The sequence below is a fragment of the Sinocyclocheilus grahami genome, unplaced genomic scaffold (genome assembly GCF_001515645.1).
Source record: "Sinocyclocheilus grahami isolate Dianchi unplaced genomic scaffold, SAMN03320097.WGS_v1.1 scaffold141.1, whole genome shotgun sequence".
NCBI classification, from domain to species: domain Eukaryota; kingdom Metazoa; phylum Chordata; class Actinopteri; order Cypriniformes; family Cyprinidae; genus Sinocyclocheilus; species Sinocyclocheilus grahami.
This window is the reverse complement of record NW_015505320.1, coordinates 681,370-706,413: the sequence shown is the minus strand read 5'-3', so window position 1 is coordinate 706,413 and position 25,044 is coordinate 681,370. Positions and strand designations below refer to the sequence as shown.

General features: G+C 35.8%; 2 protein-coding genes across 2 annotated transcripts in view; one reads left to right on the top strand and one right to left on the bottom strand.

Annotated features, from left to right (window-relative positions):
- arhgef18a (rho/rac guanine nucleotide exchange factor (GEF) 18a) overlaps positions 1-14,337 on the top strand; it is a gene marked incomplete at its 3' end in the record, with an annotated part of 18,088 nt that extends 3,751 nt beyond the window's left edge. Inside the window, exons 2-17 of the mRNA XM_016280570.1 lie at positions 3,907-4,033; positions 4,541-4,639; positions 4,752-4,892; positions 4,984-5,234; positions 6,044-6,169; positions 6,314-6,431; positions 6,692-6,946; positions 8,302-8,378; positions 8,471-8,649; positions 11,128-11,189; positions 11,309-11,494; positions 13,059-13,199; positions 13,282-13,364; positions 13,453-13,515; positions 13,833-13,880; positions 14,038-14,337. Of these exons, the coding sequence (XP_016136056.1) occupies positions 4,549-4,639; positions 4,752-4,892; positions 4,984-5,234; positions 6,044-6,169; positions 6,314-6,431; positions 6,692-6,946; positions 8,302-8,378; positions 8,471-8,649; positions 11,128-11,189; positions 11,309-11,494; positions 13,059-13,199; positions 13,282-13,364; positions 13,453-13,515; positions 13,833-13,880; positions 14,038-14,337 (2,121 nt within the window). The remainder of the gene's footprint in view (positions 1-3,906; positions 4,034-4,540; positions 4,640-4,751; positions 4,893-4,983; positions 5,235-6,043; positions 6,170-6,313; positions 6,432-6,691; positions 6,947-8,301; positions 8,379-8,470; positions 8,650-11,127; positions 11,190-11,308; positions 11,495-13,058; positions 13,200-13,281; positions 13,365-13,452; positions 13,516-13,832; positions 13,881-14,037) is intronic.
- Positions 14,338-17,197: 2,860 nt separating this feature from the next.
- LOC107591351 (signal peptide peptidase-like 2B) lies at positions 17,198-24,687 on the bottom strand. The gene is made up of 15 exons (XM_016280490.1): positions 24,569-24,687; positions 22,770-22,886; positions 22,423-22,605; positions 22,256-22,345; positions 22,048-22,187; positions 21,803-21,945; positions 21,628-21,724; positions 21,430-21,546; positions 21,272-21,353; positions 21,112-21,186; positions 20,872-20,934; positions 20,682-20,781; positions 20,237-20,314; positions 19,953-20,113; positions 17,198-18,625 (listed from the first exon to the last, which is right to left on the bottom strand). The coding sequence occupies exons 1-15, from the start codon at positions 24,614-24,616 to the stop codon at positions 18,452-18,454; spliced, it is 1,668 nt and encodes a 555-aa protein (XP_016135976.1). The 5' UTR covers positions 24,617-24,687; the 3' UTR covers positions 17,198-18,451.
- Positions 24,688-25,044: the final 357 nt, after the last annotated feature.

Below are 25,044 nucleotides of genomic sequence, written 5' to 3'. Positions count from 1 at the left end.
GCGCTTTGGGTGTACAACAATACACAATAAAGCGCTATATAAATGCATCATTCATTCATTCACTCAACTCACGATTCCATTCGATTCACGATTTTGATTTCACGATTCGATTCGCGTTTTTTTTTTTTTAACAATGAGATTTAAGACAAATTATAAATTAAATGTGTCCTTTTATTATTGCTTGGCAAAATGCTGCACGTTTCTTTGTGAAATTGAAATGTAACACTATAATAATATACTAATATAGCACTTGCATATTATTGCTCTTTTGTTGGTTTTGATTGCTTCTATTGTCCTCATTTGTATGTCGCTTTGGATAAAAGCGTCTGCTAAATGACAAAATTTAAATATAATGTAAATCAAAATAAAACTAAATTTAAATTTTAAAACAAGCCCCAAATCAAATAAATACGTAACACAAATCAAATAAATCTCTTCATATAAACAAACTAAGGCTTTGTCTGTGCTCTTTCCTTTTCAAATTAGAGGCAACCACTGCATTTTAATCATGATCCAAACAAAGATGCTGCATACATGCAAAATGAGCAGTTTTTAATCTAAATAATTTCTAAATTTGAAGCAAAAACAGAATGGTTCGACTTCAGTTTTGTGAAACTATACATAAAAAATATCTGCATGAAACAGAAAAAGCAGACGAGCTGAATGAGACGCAGATTCACTCTGCCAGCAGGTGGCGCTTAAAGCGTTTCCTTGGTTTCCGCTGTAAACAAAGCAGGGCTGAACTCATGAACTTTAATGTGCATTATAAAGAGGCAAGATGAAAAGAAAAAATACCATCTAAACTTTTCTGAAGACAGTAAGTTCCCCTCAGACAGGCATTCATATAAACTCCTACCCCTAATTGAATCGCGATTTGATTAGCATCTCAACCGATTCATCCGTAATTATGTCCCCACTGGATGCAACAAATGCCTCGTTTGTAATGGGTTTTATTGGTTTTGTCTCGTCGCTCCGGGACACGGCATCACAGTATGGTAAGGGCGTAACATTTCCGTCACACGCTTGAGGAATTCGGCCAATCACAACGCACTGGGTAGCTGGCCAATCACAGCACACCTTGCTTTTCAGACTGATGAGCTTTGTAAAAATTGATGCGTTTCAGAAAGGTGGGGCATATAGGAGCAACAATAATGTACAGTATGTGGAAAATAATGTTTTTTTAACCTTAAACCGCATAAACGCATTGCATTACACCAAATACACAAAATAATGTTATTTTTAGCAACATCATATGACCCCTTTAACCGCAATTCATCAAGGTGCAGCTGGATTTGAGTACGAAATGTGCATCCTTGTCAGTATCCTCCTCTTTATAATGGAGCACAAGTCATGTGTTTATGGGCAGGTTCGCTTTTCAGGTTTGCCTCTTTCATTTAGCCTTAATGCACTTTACACATGGTAGCCTTTATGAATGTGTACTGTATGAATAGCAGTGTGCACGTTGTTTGAGTGCTATTAAGCCTTGTTAGTGTGTTCACGAGATGTATCATAACTTTCTTGAAGATAGAGCAGAGTGCTTTCAACTGTAGTCATTTTAAATATATTAATTATGAGTTGTTGTTGTTGTTAAAACATTTTCTCCTATGACAGTTTAATATGACAACTACAATTGTAGGGTAGTTCACAGAAAATTGTAAATTCTCTCATCATTTACTCTCCCTCATGTTGTTCCAAACCTGTATGACTTTCCTTCTTGTGTGGGACACAAAAGAAGATATTTGAAGAATGTCTCAGTCTCTCTTTTTTTCATTCAGTTAAAGTCAGTGGGGTCATGTGTTGTTTGGATCTGAAACTCCTTACTGTGTCTGTGTCATTGTCTTGATGTGTCGGACAGTATTGAGTCATCTTTAGTGTTTTGTTAGGACACACCCTTTGGTGTATAAATATAATCTCATAGTGTGTTGTACATTTGTCAACGTGTTTCTCTGGGTTTTCTGTGAATTGTTTTGTCTTTATACATGTTTTTGCTTTGCTATTTTCAGAATGAAGCCTTTGGGTAGTTGACACGAGTCACATTACAGTGTCCTTCAGTACTTCATCTAAAACTACTTCAAACAGCATTTTTATAATTCTTTTATAATTATACTTGCCACTTTATGACCTTGTATTAATTAAGAAACTACATAGAATTTTTGAAAATTCAAAAGTCTATTTCTAAGGTGGACTGCAATAATGCTTAAAGGTGATTAAAATGCTGAAAAACCTGGTGATCTGTCAAAGCATCTAAAACTACAGTGTTTACCTGTAGGTGTAGTTTTTTTTTTCTCCCTAAAAAAAAAGGAACATTGTAACCATATACTGTAAATGCATTGCCGTTCAAAGGTTTTGGGTCAGTACGATTTTTTTTTAATGTTTTTGAAAAGTCTTTTATGCTCGCCAAGCCATGTATCTGATGCAATAAACACAGAATACAAAAATACTAAAACACAAGTGAAATATGATACAATTTCTTATTACGAATTTCTTATCAATGTTGAAAACGGTTGTGCTGTGTAATATTTATGTAAAAACAGTGATACATTTTTCAAAACTGTTTGATAAAAGGAAAGTTCAAAAGGACAGCATTTATTTGAAATTGTTTAAAAGTGACAGACTTTTGCATTGTTGCCAAGAAATATCCATTTTAATGTGTCCTTGGTAAATAAAAGTATTAATTACTGGCTGGCACCAAACTTTTGTAGTGCAATACAATTATATAATAATCTACCGGTGTACATTTCGCTGGTGGGTTTGTTTACTTTAGTTTTATGCCTTACATACTGGAAACTGTAAGAAACATTTCATATCTCAGATAAGGCAACTTTTACTATTTAGGCCTATCTATGCAAATCTGCATTTTTATTAGAAGTTTACTTCCCTCTAAATTTGTCAATAGGGGAAAAGAAAACCACAATCCAAAAATAAATATCCATGCAAAAGGGGGGGGGGAAATCAAGCCTGTTTTCTGCAAAGTCATGTGCCTTCTGCTCTTTAACCTTGTCTGACAAGAGCTTAGTAATCTGACAAACCAAAACCAGTTTGCTGTTTCAGAGAAGCAGGTTTTTTTTATTTTTTTTATATATATCCTAATTTCCAAGTATGGAACCAGACTAGTACAGTAGCCCCACCACCCATTTATTTATCTTGCCTGTGTCTACTAGCACGCTATTGATGCATTGCATTTGCATTTGACTTTTATATGAAAACGGCTAATGTTGTATTGATTCAACGTATACATTTTATTACATTAAATCAGTTTGTCATATAATGTTCATGCATTCGCTTGATCAGTTTTCTACTTCAGTGTTTGCGTGTGCTGGAGACAAACCAAAGCAGATCATATCATATATGTTCACCAGAAGTGTATTCATGGCAAACATGCTTCTGTCACCTTCACTTGCACAGCCATAGTCACATAAGACCTTTAAGGCCATCATAGATTTAAAAGCAAAATGTGAGGAACATCTTATTTAGGTCAAAGGTTGTAAATATGGATCTATTTAAATGACTTTTAGCTCTAATGTCTTGTTTAATGAATAATGGTCTCGGAGTGTTTTTTCTTTCTTTTTTTCATCAGTTTTAATGACAATTGCGTCCTCACTCACTCCTGCTTAAACTGTCACATGTTGCCGATTACAACAGAAAATACTTTCTTGTCCATCAGTTTGGAAAAAATTGTAAGACATTAACTATTTTATGTATTTCTCATAATATTTAAGTTAAGAAATATTGCAACTTTCTTAAATCCTCGAAACCCAGTAACTTCTGAATTGTATCTGTGTAAGAATACCAGGAAGGAACTTATGTTATTGCATCTAAATATGTATTTGATCCAGAATGTTTTTAAGTAGCAGATCCAAAGGCCCAAAGCTAATTTTCTGCTCTTTTTTTTTTTCTTTTCCTCAGACAGAGATTATTCATCCTGCGTTTGGCTGTATCTGCTCCATGACATACCAGGCATGACCCTCTTACAGCACAGATAAACCTGTGTCCTCCAGATTTTAACCATCTCCAGTTATCACTTCAGCCACAGGTCAGTGCTCTGGCATTCGGTGCAGAAACTGTAGTAATGGTACAGCTGCTTTAAAATAATTTTTTCATGAAGCAGCAACTTTGACTCAACTGATGTTCAAAAGATTAGGGTTATTACGTTTTTTGTTTGTTTGTTTTGTGGAAAGAAAATATTTTTTATTCAGCAAGGACACATTCAATTGATCAAAAGTTACAGTAAAGACATTTACATAATGTTACAAAAGATTTTGTTTCAAATAAGTGCTGTTCTTTTGAACTTTAAATTCATCAAAGAATCGTGAAAAAATGCATCACTGGACCCACAAAAAAATAAAACCGCACAACAAAAAAAAGATTTTGGCCACCAAATCAGTATATTAGAATTATTTAATGACATTAGATTTTATTCTTATGATTCTGTTTGGTGGCACAGAAATGAGATGCTTCACCTTTAAGAATTTGTTTATTTAGAAAAAACAGTTTTTCTTGCTCATTTTAATAGTCTTCTGGCTGTCTTTTTGTTTTTCAGAACAAAAGATGGAAGAAATCGATTCTGTGAGATTCAAGCCCTTGCTAGAAGATTCAAATGTCCCGTCGACATACTCTGCTGACACCATCAATATTGATGGTTGGATATTTGACCTGTTTAGTTACTGTAGCTATGTGATTTAAATGTGTCTTGATGTAGGTCTTGTTTGTTGATGTTAAGGAAAGTGTATATTTACTCTTCTTCTACACAGATGGGTGTTATAATGCACTACGTGAAGATCTGGAAGCAGATGCTCGGGACTTTGAAGCTCCCACCTGGAGTTTAGCTGTTGACCAGCAATATTTAAAAGAGTATTCCAAAGAGCACATTAAAAGACAAGACGTAATACATGGTATGGGCTTTCATTACAGGTTTTTTTCTCTCATTTTCTTAGAAAAGTTTATCGCTTGAGTAATATGTGATTGTTATCATAATTATGACAGAGCTGATTCAGACAGAAATAAACCATGTGCGGATGCTAAAGCTGGTTTTGGGTGTATATGTGCGGGAACTGCGTGAGACCCTGCAAATGGACGAGATGCAGCTGGAAAGACTGTTTCCACAGGTGGATAACTTGCTGCAGCTGCATCAGCTTTTCCTCAGCCGCCTTAAACAGCAAAGAATTGAATCTTTGGAGCCAGGCAGTACCCAGAATTACTGCATCCACAGTATTGGAGATATTCTTATCACACAGGTATTTTTATTATATATATGCTGTAGGATGTGCATAGATTCCCAGTATGCCAGATGCATCTAAAGACTTGAGGCTCAATTGTTAGTTATACGACAAAGACCAAGTACCAACATGGATTAGACTTTTGTTTCTCTAGCTGCATTCTTTGGATCACCAAACTGTCAGTTATAGCCATTGTCCTTCATATGATCTTTGGGTCCACATTCCCAGAGCTGAGCTAAGTAGCAGGTGCTTCCTGAAATTAATGGAATTATTGTTTTAACATAAAATTAGGTTGCCATACAATGGCCCCAAAAAGTATTTGGATACTCAAGCTGTACTTAATCTATTAATGCCATTGCATTATATATCAAATTTTTACTAAAAGGTTTTTAATTCGTGTTAATCTTGAGAGAAAAAAAAATGTTAGTGGAACATAGTTGTTCAAATTTAATGTGTTGAACCACATTGCTAGGACACCTCTGTGACTGAAGTAATGGCAGCTGAAAATTCATCAGTAAAATATTTTAAAATAGAAAGCAGTTATATGAATGTTTCGCAATATTATTGATTTTTGATCAAATAAATATAGCATATGTTGAGCATAAGAGAATTCTTTGGAAAAAAGTTTTTAAAAATTTGACACCAAACATTTTCAAACTGTAATGTATGATTAAATTAAGCAGTGTTCATAACTGTCTTAACTGATTTTAAACGTTTACATTTGTAAATAACCTTCACATTTCTTGATTAACTTTTGGCATTATAAATATCTTTTGCTTTTAGCAGTGGTACTACTGTCTGATCTGCATGTATGATTGTGTGTGAAGTTTTCAGGTCAAATAAGAGACAGAATGCAACACTGCTATGGAGTGTTCTGCAGTCACCACACCGATGCAGTCAACTTCTACAAAGACTTAATGCAAAACAGCAAGAAATTCCAGAGTTTTATACGAGTAAGACCTGAACTTTTGTTGTCAAGTTTTAAAATAACTTTTTATAAGTTTTATAATATTCTTTTATTTAAAAAAAATAAATAAAAAAGTTTTATTAAATAAATCCTTTCACTTTCTGATAGCAACACCATTTTCTGTTCTCAGAAAATATGTCAGCTGTCTATCATGCGGAGATTAGGAATACCAGAGATAATTCTTCTTATAACACAGCGCATCACAAAGTATCCAGTTTTATTTGAACGTGTAATTAAATACACTGAAGGTACTTTTTTTATTTTTATTAATTAGTTTAGTTTTTCTTTCAAGAAAACAGTATGATCTGTTTTTAGTTTGTGTTTTTTTATGTAAATGTTACTTCAAATAGAGAATTTTGTTCTTTAGAACTAAAATATTGTGAAATGTTATTATTAAATATTGTGAAATATTATGTATATTATTATTATCAATGCTGAAAATAGTGTTTAAAAAAAACATCCATAAGACACCTTCATTGAGGTTGCATGATTTGCTTCTTTTTGACAGTTGACTCAGAAGAGCATAGGAACCTGGTACAAGGTCTGGAACTGCTGAAAGACACCATCTCACAAGTAAATACCCATGTTGATGAGTTTGAGAAAGCAGCACGGCTGAGGGACTTGAGCAGTAAGCTGGAGCCCAAGTCCCAGGTCAAGACGACCCACGGGAGAGTGTTCCGCAGAGAGGACATGCTGCAGGGCGAGAGGAGGCTGCTTCATGAGGGCGTTCTCAACTGGAGGCTAACATCTAACAAAAGCAAAGGTGATCATTGTACCAATAACATATATATCATGGACTTAATAGAAAATAATCAAAACATTATATATGTTATATACTTTTAATTTGCATTTTCATCTTCTTGTTTCCCATCAACTTGGATTCTTGTGCTGTAGGCCATGTTCTTTGTTTTTTCTGTAATTATCTGGGGCCAGTTGCACCAGCTAGACGTAAAAAAGTTGGGTGTAAGCCCTACGTTGGGCTTTGCAACGTCCAGCTTTACGATAAATATTTACACCTGCTGCACCAACTAAAACTACGATCAGGCGCAACTACGCCCGGCATAGACAATGCAACTCCACACTGATGCATTTTCCCTCAGTGATAGCTGAGACTACATTCACACTGCAATGGCTACAACTACTAATATAAAACTGAATTGCTCAAGACATAATAAGGGAAGTCATCACGCCATGATTTCATTGAGTAAACATTTTCTAACAAGTCCGTGTTTTTATATCTGAAGTCTCTCTACACATTCCCATGACAGATTTCTTCAAACAAACATTAAAAATGAAAGGCGGCAGGATAAGTAAAATATAATGAATGTAATGCAGTGCTTCTCTCTATAGTTATTTTTTTCTAGCTGACTATCGAGTTTATGTAGGCAATGAATGTCTTTCCTGAGGTAAATGTGACTTAACGTGACATTGTGTGTTTTACTGACATCTTTCTGTGGCTGAAAAACCACATTTATCGTTTGTATTTTGTGATAAAACTGACAGAATTTGGAAGCTGATACTTTATTTCTGACTAAAAGTAACAAAGCACAAAACTTACTGCAATTATTGGATGGCAGGCATGCCTCAAATAATGAATGGAATTAAAGACGTGAAATATTTCCAAGCATTTATACTGTCCTTCCAAGCAAGATATGGAATGGTACAGTTTATTTTAATAATCCCAGATCATATGTAATATTCTACTGCATAATTACATGCTGTACAGAAAAAATATTTTTTATTAGATCAGTTACTGTCAGTAGTGTGGTATAATCTACACAGAGCATCGCGATTGATATTGCTTATCCTGCCCGAAAAGACCATAAACATTACAGTTCACGCCTGCAGTAATAATTAACTAACAGACATGGATACTAAAAACTAATAATGTCCGAGCAAATCATGACTTTTCACTTTACACCTACCTCTGACTAGGCGTAAGATTTAGTCTCAGACGTAGCACTAGGCCGAGATGGTGCAACGGGTTTAAATTCATTCATTCATTCACACGATTTAAAGCGCATTTTATGTCCAGACTAGTCTTACAACCGGGTGTAATTTTACTTTGCTCATTTGATAGCTGGCTGACATTTCAGTATTTCTCTCATATGCCTTTAGATGTCCTTGTCTTGCTGTTGTCAGATGTTTTGCTGCTGTTACAGGAGAAAGATCAGCGACTTACCTTTGCCTCTCTGGTGAGCAGAATGTAATAATTTGGCATGTTGTTTATGTCTAGTTTACAGTTGTCATTCTCATTAAATGTCAGCTGCCTAACGTGCTCCTGTAGGATGGCAAACCTGTGGTGATCTCACTGCTGAAGCTGATCGTGCGTGAAGTGGCTCACGATGAGAAGGCCTTGTTTCTGATCTCAGCCTCCTCAGACAATCCAGGAATGTATGAGTTTCAAACGTCCTCCGGAGAGGAGCGCAAAACCTGGAAAGAACACATCTGGACGGCTGTGGAACGGTGCGTTTCATAAACAGTTTTTATTTTTTAAATAAACTACAGTTCAAAAATTTGCTTAAGATGGTAACGTTTGTTTTGAAGTAGGGCTGCAACAACTAATCGATAAAATCGATTATTATCGATTTTGAACATCATCGAGAACGATTCTCATTATCGATTAGTTGGGTCTGCCCACAGTGCACGTCCAATTACAGCACTGAATTACGCATTTTTATGGACAAAATGCATCTAAAAATAGTGGAGAAAACAGAATGAGATGCTGCGGGAGAGTTACTTGATCCAAGCTGCCCAAAACATGAGAATTCTTTATTTTACGCTTTAAGCTAATGCATTAGCGTAATGCCTTGCCCTGGCACTTTGGCAGATGATGCGTGTGCGAACTCGGCGCAAAAACTTTCAGTTTACGGTCATTTCTTTATGTATAAATGTCACATTCACGCGAGCATTTCCATTTTTGCATAAAGGTCCGTCCTGACAGTCTGTGTTAAGTTTTAATCTTTACTGAATGAGCGTGGACGGAAAAGAGAGACCATTAATAATCAGCACAAAAACATTAATTGTGCTGAAATATCTGTTGTTGAAAGTTAAATCGAGGTTTAAAGGTCAACATGCATTGCGAGTATTTTATGAGAGTAGGAACTGTAAGGGGGATAACTTGAGCCAGGAGGATCCAGAAGAACAGCGTGTAATTGTCTGAATATAAATATCAGACGCTTCATAACCGCCTATTACAGGATAAAGAAATGATAGTAAGACGTTGACTGTGATCAAAGTGAACGTGTTCCTGCAGAACATTACTCTTACCTATTGGATACAACTGAGTTTGTGATTTTATTCGTCTTTATCATCTTTATTATTTTAATTTTTAATGCAGAGATTTAAACTTTATTCACTATATACAATGCTTAAATTTATTAAAACAAATGTATGTTCCATGTGCCACTGCTGCTCTAAATGTACAGTACTGGTAATTACCAAAATAATTTTTTAGCTTTCTGTATGGGTTAGTCCTCCAATATGTGTAAGCTCTTTAGTAACAGTAGTAGGCTATTTCTAATGCTATGATATAATTATTGCTGTTATCTATGAAAGAAGTCAGAGAGCTTTATAGTGTTTTTTTTTTTCCAGATACCCAATTACAGTCAAAAAGTACATAAACAATGCCAGCAAGAATGTAAGCTGTTATGAAGGGCATAGGAGGCCTTTTTTATGTGAATAAATACTATTTAGTTTTTTAAGTTTATTTGCCCAATAAATTACTAAAAAAAATTTTATTTAAATCATTTTTTGACAGATTCCTAAAATTCCTAAAATGTGTTTTCTCTTTATTATGGCAGGTGGTCTAATAAATTGTTAAGCACTGTATGTTTTCATAGCATTCAGATGGCACGTTTGTTTGAAGGACATTGGGCAGAATGTGGAATAGTGTTTTTTTGTCAATAAAATCATTTTTAAAAATCCGATTAATCGAAAAAAATAATCGATTATCAAAATAATCGTTAGTTGCAGCCCTATTTTAAAGTCTGATTTGCACCACCTTTATTTGATAAAAAATACAGTAAAAACAGTAATATTCAGAAATATTAATATTTCTTATCAATGTTTGAAACAGTTGTCCTACTTAACATTTTTGTGGAAACCTTGATCAGTTTTTTTTTTCAGGTTTCTTTGATGAATAGACCGTTCAAAAGCATTTCTTTAAAATAGAAATCTTGTATTTCTTATAAATCTTATAATTAGTGCTGTCAAGCAATTAATCGCGATGAATTGCATCCAAAATAAAAGTTTTTGTTTACATAATATATGTGTGTGTACGGTGTATATATTACATTACTATATATATTTTGAAAATATTTACATGTATATATTTCTATTCATATCATTTATAAATATATTTAATATATAAACATAACATATTTTTCTTAAATATATATACATGCATTTATGTGTATTTATATATACATAATAAATATCGACCGTACACGCACATACTGTATATTATGTAAACAAAAACTTTTATTTTGGATGCGATTAATCATGATTAATCGTTTGACAGCACTACTAATAATCTAACATTATAAATGTCTTTACTCTCACTTTTGGTCAGTTTAATGCATCTTTGCTGAATAAAAGTATTTCTTTCAAACAAAAATTCTTACTGACCCTAAACTTTTGAACTGTCGTTTATATTGCCCTGAAAAAAAGTAAATTATTATCAAATTGCACTTCTTATGGGTGATTGTGAGCTGATTACGTCCTGTCCATCAAAAGGCTAAAAATGTGCCAGACAACAGACTTTAACCAATGTATGAATTATTTATAATAGTTCTTGCACATTAAAATTGATTTTTGTAAACATTTAACTTTTTTTTTTTTCCCTAAATGTTTGTTAAAATTGTTTAGATTAGTGAAATCTGGGTAATATTTCAGAATTTTTCTGGGATTATTTCTAACAACAGTTTTCTGGTTTTGTTTCAGCTGTCCTGAAGAGGAGAAAGAGGAGCCAGAAGAACTGCCAGAGAGGATCTGGAACTTTCAAAGTAACATGCATATTTCTGTATCTGTGTTTATGATTTCAGTCTTCCTTTCTCTGCTATACAATGAGCTGTTGTCACATTTAACATTGTCCTTTCTTTTTTGAATGGTGTTTTCTGAGTAGAGGAGCTTTGTATGCATGATGCCTTGATAGAGCAGCTCCTTACAGAGAAGCAGAGTTTATTCTCCAGCTTCACGGCCTATGGGACAGGTGTTACTGACATCTCACCGAGTGAGCGCCATCTGCTGCGTGGGAATGTAGCAGAGCCCCTGCAGGGAGAACAACTCCTCGCTGGAGTCGTAAAAGATGGTGAGACTTCCACTGCTCAGTAGAAAAGGGAAATTGTGTTTATATTAGGGCTGGGCAATTTGACCTAAAATCTAAACCTCGATTACTTGAACACTTTACCTCGATTATGATTATTTAACGATTATTATTTTTTATTATTATTATTTTTGCCCTCATAGTTCATTAAATGGTTGTAATGTAAAAAAAACAAACTATTTATGGTTGTTATTTGTTGAATATTTCGAACAACTGAAGTCAAAGCTTGCTTGAAATGAAAACGTCTTGTGAAAAAAGTCACATTTCAGTTTTATTGTAAAAAGCAAGTTTCCTAAAGAAAATAGAAAATAACTTTCATTTTTTGCAAAAAAAATAAATTCATATTGCCATGTCAAAAGTAGAAAATAACCAGCATCTCTTGCAAACAAAATACATTTTAAATATTGTCATTGTCAAGTAGAAGATAACTTGTATCTCTTATAAATTAATAAAAAAATGCAATGTGAAAAGTAGAAAATAATAAATTGCATCTCCTGTAAAGAAATATTTTAAATAATGATTGTATGCAAATAGAACACCGCTGTCTGCTGATTAAGAGAAAGAGCATGGCACCATCTTATTGATCTTGTCCTGTCACCCTATATGTGTATTTACTCTAGGTTCTTACTGGCCGTTCACACAGAACACGTCTTTGTGTCTAAAACCGCAAGACGCAGCACTCAGGAATGGTTTTAAAAAAGCACAGCGCAGAATGCCTACTCCCTTGTGTTATGTCAACCTGCTACTGTAAACAAATGCTCGCAATGCTTGCCCCACCTCCGGGGTCTTCTGATTGATCCACTGTTTTGATCATCGAAGAGCAGCGCTGCGTGTAAAAGTTTAAATTATTTTAGTGCAAAACACGGGAGTGCAACAGTCATACACATCCGTCTAGCACCGACGCAGTAGTATATTTTTAAGGGGAAAGTATTAATAGGATTAAAAAACCGAAATAACCGACATGGGAAAATTACCTGTTAGAGGATCTGAATTTCGGTTTCGATTTCTTTTCGATTAATCGTCCAGCCCTAGTTTATATTCAGTATTGATATTTTATAGTATAAAAGTACAGCACTGTAGAGTAGAGTATAGGCTTGGGTTACTTTTATTTCATCTTATTTTTATTTTTATATTATCAGTAATATTAGTAGTAATATTATTGATATTACACAGTTACTGAAAATGTATGTATTGGTAAATTGATCAAATTGTATTAATAAAATTGATTGAAAATGTTTGTATTGCTGTTACCTTTTTGAAGTTCTATTCATTAAACGCCATCCTTCTGTTCTAGTAATAAAAATGTAGTGACTGGGACAATAAATGGCATGCAAACATTCCTAGGTGTGACATCTCATCTCATCTCATCTTATGGAGCGCAAATAAAAACAGAATAGGAACTGATCTGATCCACTGTGTCTTTTTTTTAACACCTTATATAATATTTTTCACTCACACCATACATCTGCTTATCTGTATATTAGATTAATGTGGTGTATTTGAATGCTAAAACTTGGTTGATTGTAATCTATTTTCAATCTTTCTTCAGTGGAGATTTTACAGAACACGCTGGTAACATGTGAGCAGGGCCAAACTCCTTCCTCTGGTGAGGGGATAGATCTGGTCCCACTATCCAAGAGACTGGGTGCTTTAACAGGCTTTGACAGTGATGCCTGCATGCAGCCAGGAAGTAAGAGAAGCTTTCAACTTTTTCGTGACGCTAGTCTAATAGTTACATATTCATTCCCATTGACTAATGGACTTGTTTGCAGATGGTATTGGGAGTTTAATGGAAAGACAGCGAGACAGAAGTCAGTGGGCCAACTCGGACCATGATGAAAACCTGGAGCTGTCGGTGAGCTGACACTAAAGTATCATACTTTTTTTTTGCAGTGGTACTAGACCGTAAACCAGAATGTATGGTCTTGATTTTAACCCTTTAGGCAGATGAGGAGATAACTCCACAAAGCTGTAGTGCGTATCCTTCAGACTTTCCTAAAGCAGAGGTGAGATTTAATATTTGATTACTCTGTGTTACCCAAAGAGTTTTGTTTTGTTTTGTTGTGTTTTGTAGTTTTTTGTTTTGTTTTGACCAGGACAGGTTTTAGTGTGTGTGGGGGATTTTATCTTTCTTCATTTGTTGTGCAGCTATATTTATAGGGGTTTTGTGAGGTTACAAGAACTTTTATTTTCTGTTTTTATGCTGTTCAGATTACATTTGCACCTTTTATTATGACAACCAGTATTCACAAACTAACAAAAGTGACTGGAGTGTGTAATAATCTATTGTGTACTTGAACATAACCTGTTTTTATCTCCACAGCTTTATGACACTGTAACTAAATTGTCTCAGAAGCTTTACAGCCTTCAGGTAATCCAAACTGCATTTCATGTTGTGCTTCACTCTCATTGTTATCAAATGATTCATCTGTTGCCTATGATAGTTTTAAATAAAATATTCATCTGTGTAAATTCAGATCAGCACAAATGAATCTTTGATTTCTTCATCTGTTCCCTTCCCTCCTCAGTCCGTCTTCCAGCAGCAAGAGAGCCACATAGAGGTACAGCATGCCACTATTGAGGAGCTGATGTCCCGACCCCGGGGAAATACTCTCCTGGAGAAGGAAAAGCAACGGAACTTGGAAAAGCAGCGCGAGGAGCTGGTCAACTTCCAGCGGCTCCAGAATCAGCACCGACAGGAGCAGGTGCAATGGGAGCAGGAAAGAGAGCGGCAGAGGGTGCAGGCGGAGGTCAGGGAGATGGAGCTGAGGGACAGAGAGCTGGAATGCAGCAAACAGGAGAAAAATCTGGCAGAGGATAAACAGGAACTGCCAGTTCAGGTCCACATTATAAAAAAGGTCTTTGTCATAACGATTTTTGTTTTTAGTTATTTATTGTGATTTTAATTCAGGGATGTTTGAGCCCCACAAGTGTTGCTCTGGAAAGTCTTAGTGTTCTTCCTGGACTCTTTATAGGAGTCATGTAATCAAGAGCTTCTCTCAAAAAAAAGTGTTGACCTATTTAATGTATGGAATACGTTTAAAGTGTAAATTTCTTTCTGGAGTTTTTCTTCAGTTTCTGCACAGATTGTGGGATCTTTTACATTGTTTTGCTTCTGTTAACTGGAAAATGATGTTAAATTTGAGCAAAATTTTTTGTAGTGTTTTAGAAAAAATAGCCTTGTTTTTCTTGAGTTGGGGATACATTCTCATCACTACTAAATGTCAAAGGTACTGCTTATCTTTTTTAAGTTTGTCTAAATTCATGTGGCACAATTCTGTTGGATCATAATTTTTATTTCATACATTGTTTTAATCTGAGAAAATACAGACTGTCTTAAGTAGAAATGTACATTGTAAATAGTGCAGAAGAAATACAGCTTTTTTTGGTTCTCTCAATGAGAATTGTTTGCACTTTTAAGTGCTTGACGTTTGCTCTGTTACATGAACAAACATAAAACCTGTATACTCAGTTTTACTTCACGTTGTTTGTCATTATTCACAAAAACGGTGGCTAGTTTGCCTAAAAGTGATAATTTACTCAGTTACTCAATGTTATGTTGTCCATAAGACATCCACCTCGCAATTTTTCACATTGACGTCAAATTCCTGTTGACCTATTTAATGTATGGAATACGTTTAAAGTGTAAATTTCTTTCTGGAGTTTTTCTTCAGTTTCTGCACAGATTGTGGGATCTTTTACATTGTTTTGCTTCTGTTAACTGGAAAATGATGTTAAATTTGAGCAAAATTTTTTGTAGTGTTTTAGAAAAAATAGCCTTGTTTTTCTTGAGTTGGGGATACATTCTCATCACTACTAAATGTCAAAGGTACTGCTTATCTTTTTTAAGTTTTTGTCTAAATTCATGTGGCACAATTCTGTTGGATCATAATTTTTATTTCATACATTGTTTTAATCTGAGAAAATACAGACTGTCTTAAGTAGAAATGTACATTGTAAATAGTGCAGAAGAAATACAGCTTTTTTTGGTTCTCTCAATGAGTACTGTTGCACTTTTAAGTGCTTGACGTTTGCTCTGTTACATGAACAAACATAAAACCTGTATACTCAGTTTTACTTCACGTTGTTTGTCATTCTTCACAAAAACGGTGGCTAGTTTGCCTAAAAGTGATAATTTACTCAGTTACTCAATGTTATGTTGTCCATAAGACATCCACCTCGCCATTTTTCACATTGACGTCAAATTCCGCTGGTTCTCACGTGTTCCATTTGCATTAGCTCAGTGGAAGACAGGATAGTCCGGGAATAACACCAAATATACTACTGTATGAGCGACATGAATTCAATTGTGTATGTTTTTGGTCACTGTATGGAAGAGTTTACAACATTACCACGTCACCACCTCGATGTACAAATCGGCAGTCCGCTATCATCAACTACTAAATTCAAATGTTTTTGGATCATAAAACAATCTGGTATTTTGAAGTGCAGACATAGAAACTAGAGAAATGCCCAAATGTTCTTTAAAAAATTTAATATTTTGTTGCTTCTGTGAACGCTACATTGATGGTTGATTGCCACAGAAAGGTTGTTTTCTCTGCTCATCTCTTCTGCTGTAATCTTTTCTTTGCTCTGACAAAGTAGTTTAGGTAAGTACTGATGCAGTTCCAATATAACTAAACTTCGTTGAGCCTAATTTAACGACCGTAGTCAGCGACATGTTTAACACCAGAAACTTTTCAGCATTTCGTCCGTTCGTGTTGAACTACTTCTCTCAGAAACATTCCAATCCAAGCAGTTGTTAATGAAATATAACAGTACTCCACTGTGATGCATTAGATCACAGTGATGAGTATTAGACCCAGTTCTTTTGAAAACTTAAAGTTGGTGCTTTTTTCTGAATAATGTTGTACAAGCCTGTTGAAAAAACCTGCATATCCTGGTTAGGTATGTTTTGAAGCATGGCTGCTGGTTTGAGATGGTCCTGAGCAGGAGCTAGTTGCTTAGGACCAGCTTAGAACCAGCACATGACAAGCTAAAGTCCAGCTTAAACCAGTTTATGACCAGTTTAAACCAGCAGCCATGCTTCAAAACATACCTAACCAGCATATGCTGGGGTTTTTTTCAACACGGTAGAACATTAGAATAGAACACATCTATTGGCATTGCAATAGATCAGATCCATCCAGTAACCTTAGATCAGAATAATCATTTTTTTCGTCTTCTGAAACTGCTGTTAATTCAGCTTCTGTTCATTAAAAAAAGAGCTCTCTTGCCCAAGGCTCAATGACCTCTTAACCTCTTTTACAAGCGTCATTTCTTTTGTTCATCTCTCTGCGTGCCACTTCAGACTACTTCAGTATGGTTCATTTTTCACACAATAGTTTATACAATATAAAAATGTGGGCTGTTTTTAGCTTGGTCATACAGTTCTACAATAGCCTGGAGTTAGAAGTGTGTCCAGTGAACCAGATGAAAGAGTGAATCAAGCACTCTGGTGGTGTAACCACAATCCAGGAAGTATCATTTCCAAGGCACAACCACTATGACTCATAATTTGATAACATATAATCCACAATTATACTACTTTACCGCTTACCTTTTAATGTGGGAGGAAAATGCAAAGAACTCATGATACAATGCATTATTTTACAATACATTTTTGCCAGTAAACATCCGGAGTATTTCTCAAGTGATCACGCACTAAAACACAAACAGTAGTCCACATAACATAATGCATTATTCCTTTAATATGTGCATTCTTCAACAACTTTTCAAAATCACTTTTACAGCATATGTTGATCTCTAATCGAGAGCTTCAGCATACATGACTCTGAAGATCCCTGACACACGACCTCCAGACATCAGGAATATTAATATACGGACAAAATATCTGGATTACAACTTGTCCATGTTATTCCACATGATCACATTGGCCCAATAAAAACAAAACACGCTGTAGCCAAGTCCAACAGATTTCAATGAGACAACAGTGCTACATAAACTTCTTAAATAAACCTGATGTACTGTAACTTAAAACTGTTAAATCATACAGAGAAAATAATATCAGTGCTTTATGCCGAAAAACAACTTTAAAAAATACCATGAATACAAAAATCCTACTATGAAACAGAAGGACTGTAACTCAATAGTTGGGCAGGAAACTTCTTAAAAACTGCACTTCTTTTAAAAATGTTTGCACTTTTTATTTTTTGAAATCTCAAACATCTCTTCCATCAAGTAAACAGCACAGTCTAAATACAATGCTTTCAATAAGCCATGAGCATATGAATATGATCTATTTCAATGCAACTAAAGCTGAAATCACATTCCAAACCAAAAAGGACGTTTTTGTTAAATTATGTGTTGTATAACAGTACTGCTCTTATTTATACAGCGTACTGTGATACGATAAACGATTAACAATCTTATCAACCCACAGCATTTGTATCTCAAAACTCAGGATGAAACGAATAAATCATTATTCCCAAAGCCTTTGGTTCATTCGGTCCTTATTAGCACCGTATTTTAAAGGATGTTACGACAAGGACACAACCCGTCAGTAATTCATTATCAACTGGAAGCCAAACAGAAATATTTTCAGTGAGCTGTCTAGAATTTTCTTGACATTTGTTTTCAAATGTCTAGCTGCACTTTGTTTCATTTACTGAGAGAATGTTAATTTACAAAAAACAAGGAGGGAGAACAAAAATAACACAGAGTTGAGATCCTTGTGAAGAGGATAAAAGCGATCCATCTGTGCCCTCCTAATGCCATCAAATGTGAACTTGAAGCAAGTTGGCTGAAGCACAGCAGATGTTGTTGTCTCCTCCTTCTTCGATTCAAAGGACTGTACAATTTCAAAGGCTTAAAACAAGTGCACTGAGATGTTCATACTCCTCAAGACTATTACATGTATGGTCAGATATATAACTGACTTCAAAAAATGAAAAAGAAAGTAGCATCCTTTGAGTCTTGTCTTTATGTAGTAGATGCATCTGTAAGATGCGGAACTTCCTCTTGTGCTGGTGGAGGAGGGTCCTCACACTCATTGGTCGTTTCAGAGTCTGCCGGCTCAGGATTGGACTGGGGTTCATCTGTGGGCGGTCCTAGGGTTTGAGTACAGTTGATTTGTTCCATGACAATGGGAGACGGCTGAGGATGAAATGAGACGCATATGATGAAAGAGAAGTAAAATTGTTTTTAAAAAATGTAATTAAATTCCAGATATTTTTATATATACACTACTATTAAAAATGTGGGTTCAGTAAGATTTTTTGAAACACTTTTATTCATTTGAATAAAAATACTTTTATTCTGCAAGGACACATACAAAAATAGTACATTTACAATATTACAAAGATTTCTGTTTCAAATCAATGCTTATCTACTTTCTATTCATCGAAAAATCCTGAAGAAATTGCCTCGGTTTCCACAAAAACATTCAGCAGCGTTTTTTTTTTACATTTTCAAGATTGATAATAATATAATATCTTTTCTGAGCACCAAATTAGCATTTGAGAATATTTTCTGAAGGATCATGTGACACTGAAGACTAGAGTCGTGACTGTTAATAATTCATCACTGGAATACATTACATTGTCAAAATATATTCAAATAGAAAACGGTTCTTTTAAATTGTATTTTTAATCAAATTAATGCAGCCTTGGTGACTTTGTCCAAAATTAATAAAAATCTTACCGACCCCTTTTGAATGGTAGTGTATATATAAATATAAACAGCAATACCAATCCAATTGCAATTTAAAGCAGAAGAAAAATGAGAAAATGGCTTCTGATCTATAACTTAGTGAAGAAGTGAACAATCAGAAAAGATGACAGACCAGATTCTTCTCAAACAAGAAAATCACCATAGATTAACTCAAGACCAACAAATCTCCAGGTCTATTATTAGATGAAAAGCTTGAACACTGTTAGCTAAAAAGCCGAGGAAATGAAACATAAGCCCTCTTCTGGCACACACAGATCTCTTACCAGACCTAAAGGAGAGATCTGGTGTTTATCAACCTATTGTGATGTGAAACGGTGGATTTAACTTGTGTATATCAGTCTGTAGAACAGCATTTGCTCATACTGTGGTTTAGAGAAATATATTTGGATGTAATAAGCTCAGTCAAACAGTTAAAATCCCTTTTTGTTACAGGGGGTAGAATTTCTGTTCAGGATCTCTGGGATCTATTGTTGTAAAGGTTTCTAAACATTTAAACAAATGCCTGTGAAATCAAAGGATGTAGATTCTGTGTTAAGAAAAGTTATACATATTGGAAACAACCGTTTTATTCCTAAAGTTGACACCGAACCCCTCCTTTAAAGAGAAGAAAACACCCACAGTAAAAATTAGAGTAAAATAAGAGTGGAACAAAAACACGTGGGTGAATTTACTCAACTGTAAGTCTAGTAACTGTATATAACCCTAGAACTTTTCCGACTGCAGAAGGCACTCATATCAAACTGGTATTCACCACAAATCCACTTCCTGTCCAGAACAAAGGCAGCTCCTTGCGCCACAGTGCCACCGCAAGGCTGGTGAGGAGCGTGCAAGGCACCAGGTATAAGAGGGCAGGCTGACCCATCTGCATCAGCGCCAGGGCCACAAATGTGATGAGAAGACCAATGCCGTAGCCTAAAAAACAGATCAGATTCACAGTCTTTAAATGAGAGGCACAATGTATCGTGCATGTTTAAAAGATAATAAAAGCTAGAAACGCACAACATATCTGAATTTAAAAGGTAGTCAGTGTCTTACCAATAGTGCAGGCCAGAAAGTAAATTCGAGAAGTCTGCATGAGAATGTCAAATCTGTGACAATATGCTACCAGCAGACCTGAGGAAACAAAATGTCATTATTAAAATGAAGTACAAGATGACTAAAAGAAAGGGGGGGAAAAAACAGAAAGACAGTGAAGCTTGAATTCCAAGAAATCAAATACACGATTTTTTTTTATCAAGTTTGATAAAACCAGAGCCAGACAACTAAGTTTGCATACTATTTTAATTTCCTTTCAAAGATGTATAAAAAATTATTAACAGCCAAAATAGCTGTTGGAAAGCTTGCCACGTTCAATTACCCAAACTTCATTTTTGGCATTTCGATTTTGGTAGAAACATTTATTTTGGTGCATCACTAAGTTCTTTCCATGAATCCTGGAAATCTGTTCATAGTGCAGCTGATAGTGACGAAGTGACGTTACCTGGTACCAAAATATCCCCAAAACCCAGGAGAGAGAATGGCCGGTCACACAGGACCAGAGGAGAAAAATTCAACCTGGGCACTTTCAGCACCATGGGAAGCTAATTGAGACAAAGACGGCAAATTTGACACCAAAAAAATATTACAAATAAGTATTTAAATTTATGCATATTCAAAAAACACCTTCCTACCTTCTCATGAGTAGAGGAATCAGAGGGGCCAGCCGCCACCTCTACCATGATACTTTCCCCACTCTGCACAGAATAACATACAAAAATATACACCAAATAATATTAAATTATATTTTACATCAGTTTCAGTAAAAAAAAAAAAAACTCATACCTCAGTTTGCACAGAATAACATACAAAAATATATACCAAATAATATAAAATTCTATTTTACATCAGTTTCAGTTAAAAAAAACTCATACCTCAGTTAAGAGTGGTGTTATGAAAACAAAAAACACGTCATACACGAACAGCACGACCAACAGCAGAGTGCAGGCCTACAACAAGAAGAAATGGATCATCTCCACATCCTAAATATGTTATTCTGGCCACCGGCAGCATCCACCTGCATTTGAAACTTACCTTGAAAGTGGGCAGCCGGATTGTTTTCAGCATGTAGAGACAGAACGCGATGCCTAGCGCATCCTGAAGTATCCATGCCCACCTAGGGAACATGGTTTTTGATTAGATATACTGTAATAATGCTAAAAGTGTCAAAACCTAAAGTGTTCTATTCTTACTGGTCTTCATTGCGGAAAACTCCCCAGGTGACACTGACTGCTATACAGAAGGCTGAAAGGATCAGCATGCGCACCTGTGGCCGCTTGTGACAGTATGGCAAGTTGTTCTCAGGTATCCTGTCAAAACACAACAAAGCATTTCCTTCAATAAAAAGCCAGAAAGAATCCTATCTAGTCTTTCTCATGCACATCTCTAACCTGCATTTCCCAAACGGTATTCTTCGGACAAAAGGCCAAAGACAGCTGTACAGACCGACGGCAGATGCCAGACAGAACGTTGCGATAGTCATATACACTGTGAAAGAAAGGGTGAGGATTAAACAAAATACAGACAGTTTACTGAAAGACGGTAATAACTGATTCGTTTATTTACCCAATTGATCATAGAAGAAATACAAGAGCACCAGCATAGAGCAACACATGACCACAAACACACAAATCATGATAGGGGTGACGTCAACCGTCTCCTCGTCTTGTTTCTCGGCACCGTCGTCCCTCTTGTGCTTCATGTAACGTCTAAAAGCACAAAGATGTGAGTTTAGCTGAATAAATTCTGCAGGCTGTCAGCTTTATCACCAATTTATCTTGTAACCTGTGCCTCAAGGGCACAATTCTTACTTTTTAATGTCCCTGCTGCCAGCCCAATATCCACCGACAGCCACTGTGCCCACCGCCATCAGGAAGATGAGCACCATGTTGTAGTCCACCACCGGTTCATTGGGCGCATACATGGCCACCTGCCTTTTCTCTCCAAACGTCTAAAGACAGAATTATTTTTTTGTTGTTGCCTTTGTAATTACAATATAATATGTGATTCTGAACTTACCTTACTGATGTCCAACATGTCTTTATAGCTTAGCAAGGCCACTGGGATGCCTATCTCTTCATACTGGGACTTGTTGCCTGAGGGTGGAGTCTGTAAATCATTTCAAACAAGTTAACTATGTTTTGACGAATGTTCATGGTGCCATTTATGGTGTTATGATGTGTTACCAGTCTGTCTTTGCTGACGATCAGAAGTCCCTTGGCACCATTGATCTGGGCCAATCTGACTTTTTCATAGAAAGTGCAATTTCCTCTCATCACCATTGGGATGCTGTTTGGGAAGCCACCCTCAGGTACATCAGAGGGGGAGCACAGCACAGAGGTGGTGAGATCATAAGTCTGCAGCCGTGCCTGAGGAAACAATAAAGGGTGAATGAGTGGCAACTCTGTGATACTAAATTGTAACTGCAGTTTCAGATACAGCAGGGGTTTGTTGGAAACGCTGCAATTGATTTGAAATCCAACAGTAAGAGATCTGGGGATTTCTATTTGTGTGTGTATAAATGGCTACTAACTGCTTTACTGAGGTCCTGAGGTAGTCGAGCCCACTGAGAGTTGAAGAATATGCAGTAATCTTTGCCTTTACTGTTCCCCCCATCGCTGAAATGTGCCATGCCATATTCACCTAAAACCTGTGAATCAGAACGGATACAGCTTAGGTTATTGGTTAACAGGTTTGTGCATAAGATTGCTGTGCAAAGAGGGAAACCTTGGAAAATGCATATATGTCTGTAGCAAATAGGTGACATGAACTTGCATAAAGGTTTCTAAAACTTATAAAACCTCATAGAAAAGAAAATGTGAATTATGTTTTCTAATCTATGCAAATGTTTGACTTTCATTTGCTAGCTGTTTTAGTTCGTTTTAGTTTCATTTAAACTTGCAGGGCCACATCAGAAATTGTGTTGTTTTTTTGTTTTAGTGTCACTGAGATTTATTATATTACACTATTTATTAAATGAATAATTTAATAATTTAAGTAGGGTGTAATGTGTGTGTGTGTGTGTGTGTGTGTGTGTGTGTACTGGTATATATGGTTTATGAGGACACAAATGTGTATAATGACATGGTTACTACAACGAAAACATGGTTTATGAGGACACTTCCTGTGTCCCTGTAAAATAAAAGGCTTAAAAACATACAAAAAGGTGTTTTATGAAATTCAAAAATTGCCAGTAGTTTTCTGTAAGGGGTAGGTTTAGGTGTAGGCTTGGTGTAGGGCGATAGAAATAACAGTTTGTACAGTATACAAACCATTACGCCTATGGAGAGTCCCTGTAAACCACAAATGCAAGTATGTGTGTGTGTGTGTGTGTACTGGTATATATGGTTTATGAGGACACAAATGTGTATAATGACATGGTTACTACAACGAAAACATGGTTTATGAGGACACTTCCTGTGTCCCTGTAAAATAAAAGGCTTAAAAACATACAAAAAGGTGTTTTATGAAATTCAAAAATTGCCAGTAGTTTTCTGTAAGGGGTAGGTTTAGGTGTAGGCTTGGTGTAGGGCGATAGAAATAACAGTTTGTACAGTATACAAACCATTACGCCTATGGAGAGTCCCTGTAAACCACAAATGCAAGTATGTGTGTGTGTGTGCCATTACATGTTCTTACAGCATGTAAATATATCTCACAATAACAGCTCACTGTCACCCACACAAACACATCATCAGGTTAATATATGACATTAGAATAATTAAATAAACATGAACCAAACAACATAAAATGCAATATAATACTCCAATGTGAAAATAATACATTACATTATCTAAACAAATATTGTTCCCGAAAAAAGGCAGTAATTTGAAATATGTATACGTATTGCCTTATTATTTTTCAGGAAATTCATACTTCTTACTAAATATAAATATAATTTGGTAAGGTATATATTAAAGTAGCGCAAACGAAAGGGTTTTTACTTATGTTTACATTATTCTTCCGTTAAAATTACTGACATTATCTGTGTACGGTATCACTGCTTGCAAAATAAATAATCAACTGAAAATAAAGGTTTATCATTAATGGTGATCCAGCAAAAATGACAGTTTGTCGCTCGTTTGATCCGTGTTTTGTGTTTGTTTTGCTGTAACAGTGTCATGTCAACAGGAGCGCGAGAGGACTCGGCCGCGCGGCCCCCAAACATGCGCGAGCACATCCTACCGAAGTCCACCGCAAGCTAATCGTACATAGCATGTAGCTAGTAATCATCGGCAAAAAAATTAATAAAACAAACTGGGTAACGTTACAGACCAGTTGAGGAGCCCACCAAAATGAATACAGATTATTTAGTGTTTTCTTACGTCTTACCTGTTCGATCAAAAGAGCTGCCCAAAGGAGACTTGACAAAAATCGCATGATGCCTGATTGTTGTTGTCTCCCCCATCCGCACTGCCCTCCTCCGACTCAACTATCAGCTGTTTCCGCTTATCCCTCCCACGTTCTGCAGTACGTTGCCGATTGGCTAACTTCGTCCTCTTCCGAACGTCCACTCTTGGCCTATTGGCTTTCGCTCTAATCAATTATATTTTAGCCACGCCTCCACTTCTTAACATTCAAATTTGTCATTTCTTCGGTGACATCATATTTTACGGCCAGTTTTGCAAAACCCTTAGGCCTAAATCATTTAAGTCCTTTGTTGTTTTTTCCTTTGATTATTGATTTTTTCAGTCTCTGGATTTCTCACGCAGAACAACCCCTCCTGGACAACAACCAGTCTGGTTTCAGAAGTGGACATTCAACCGAGACTGCCTTGCTCTCAGTTGTTGAAGCACTAAGACTGGCAA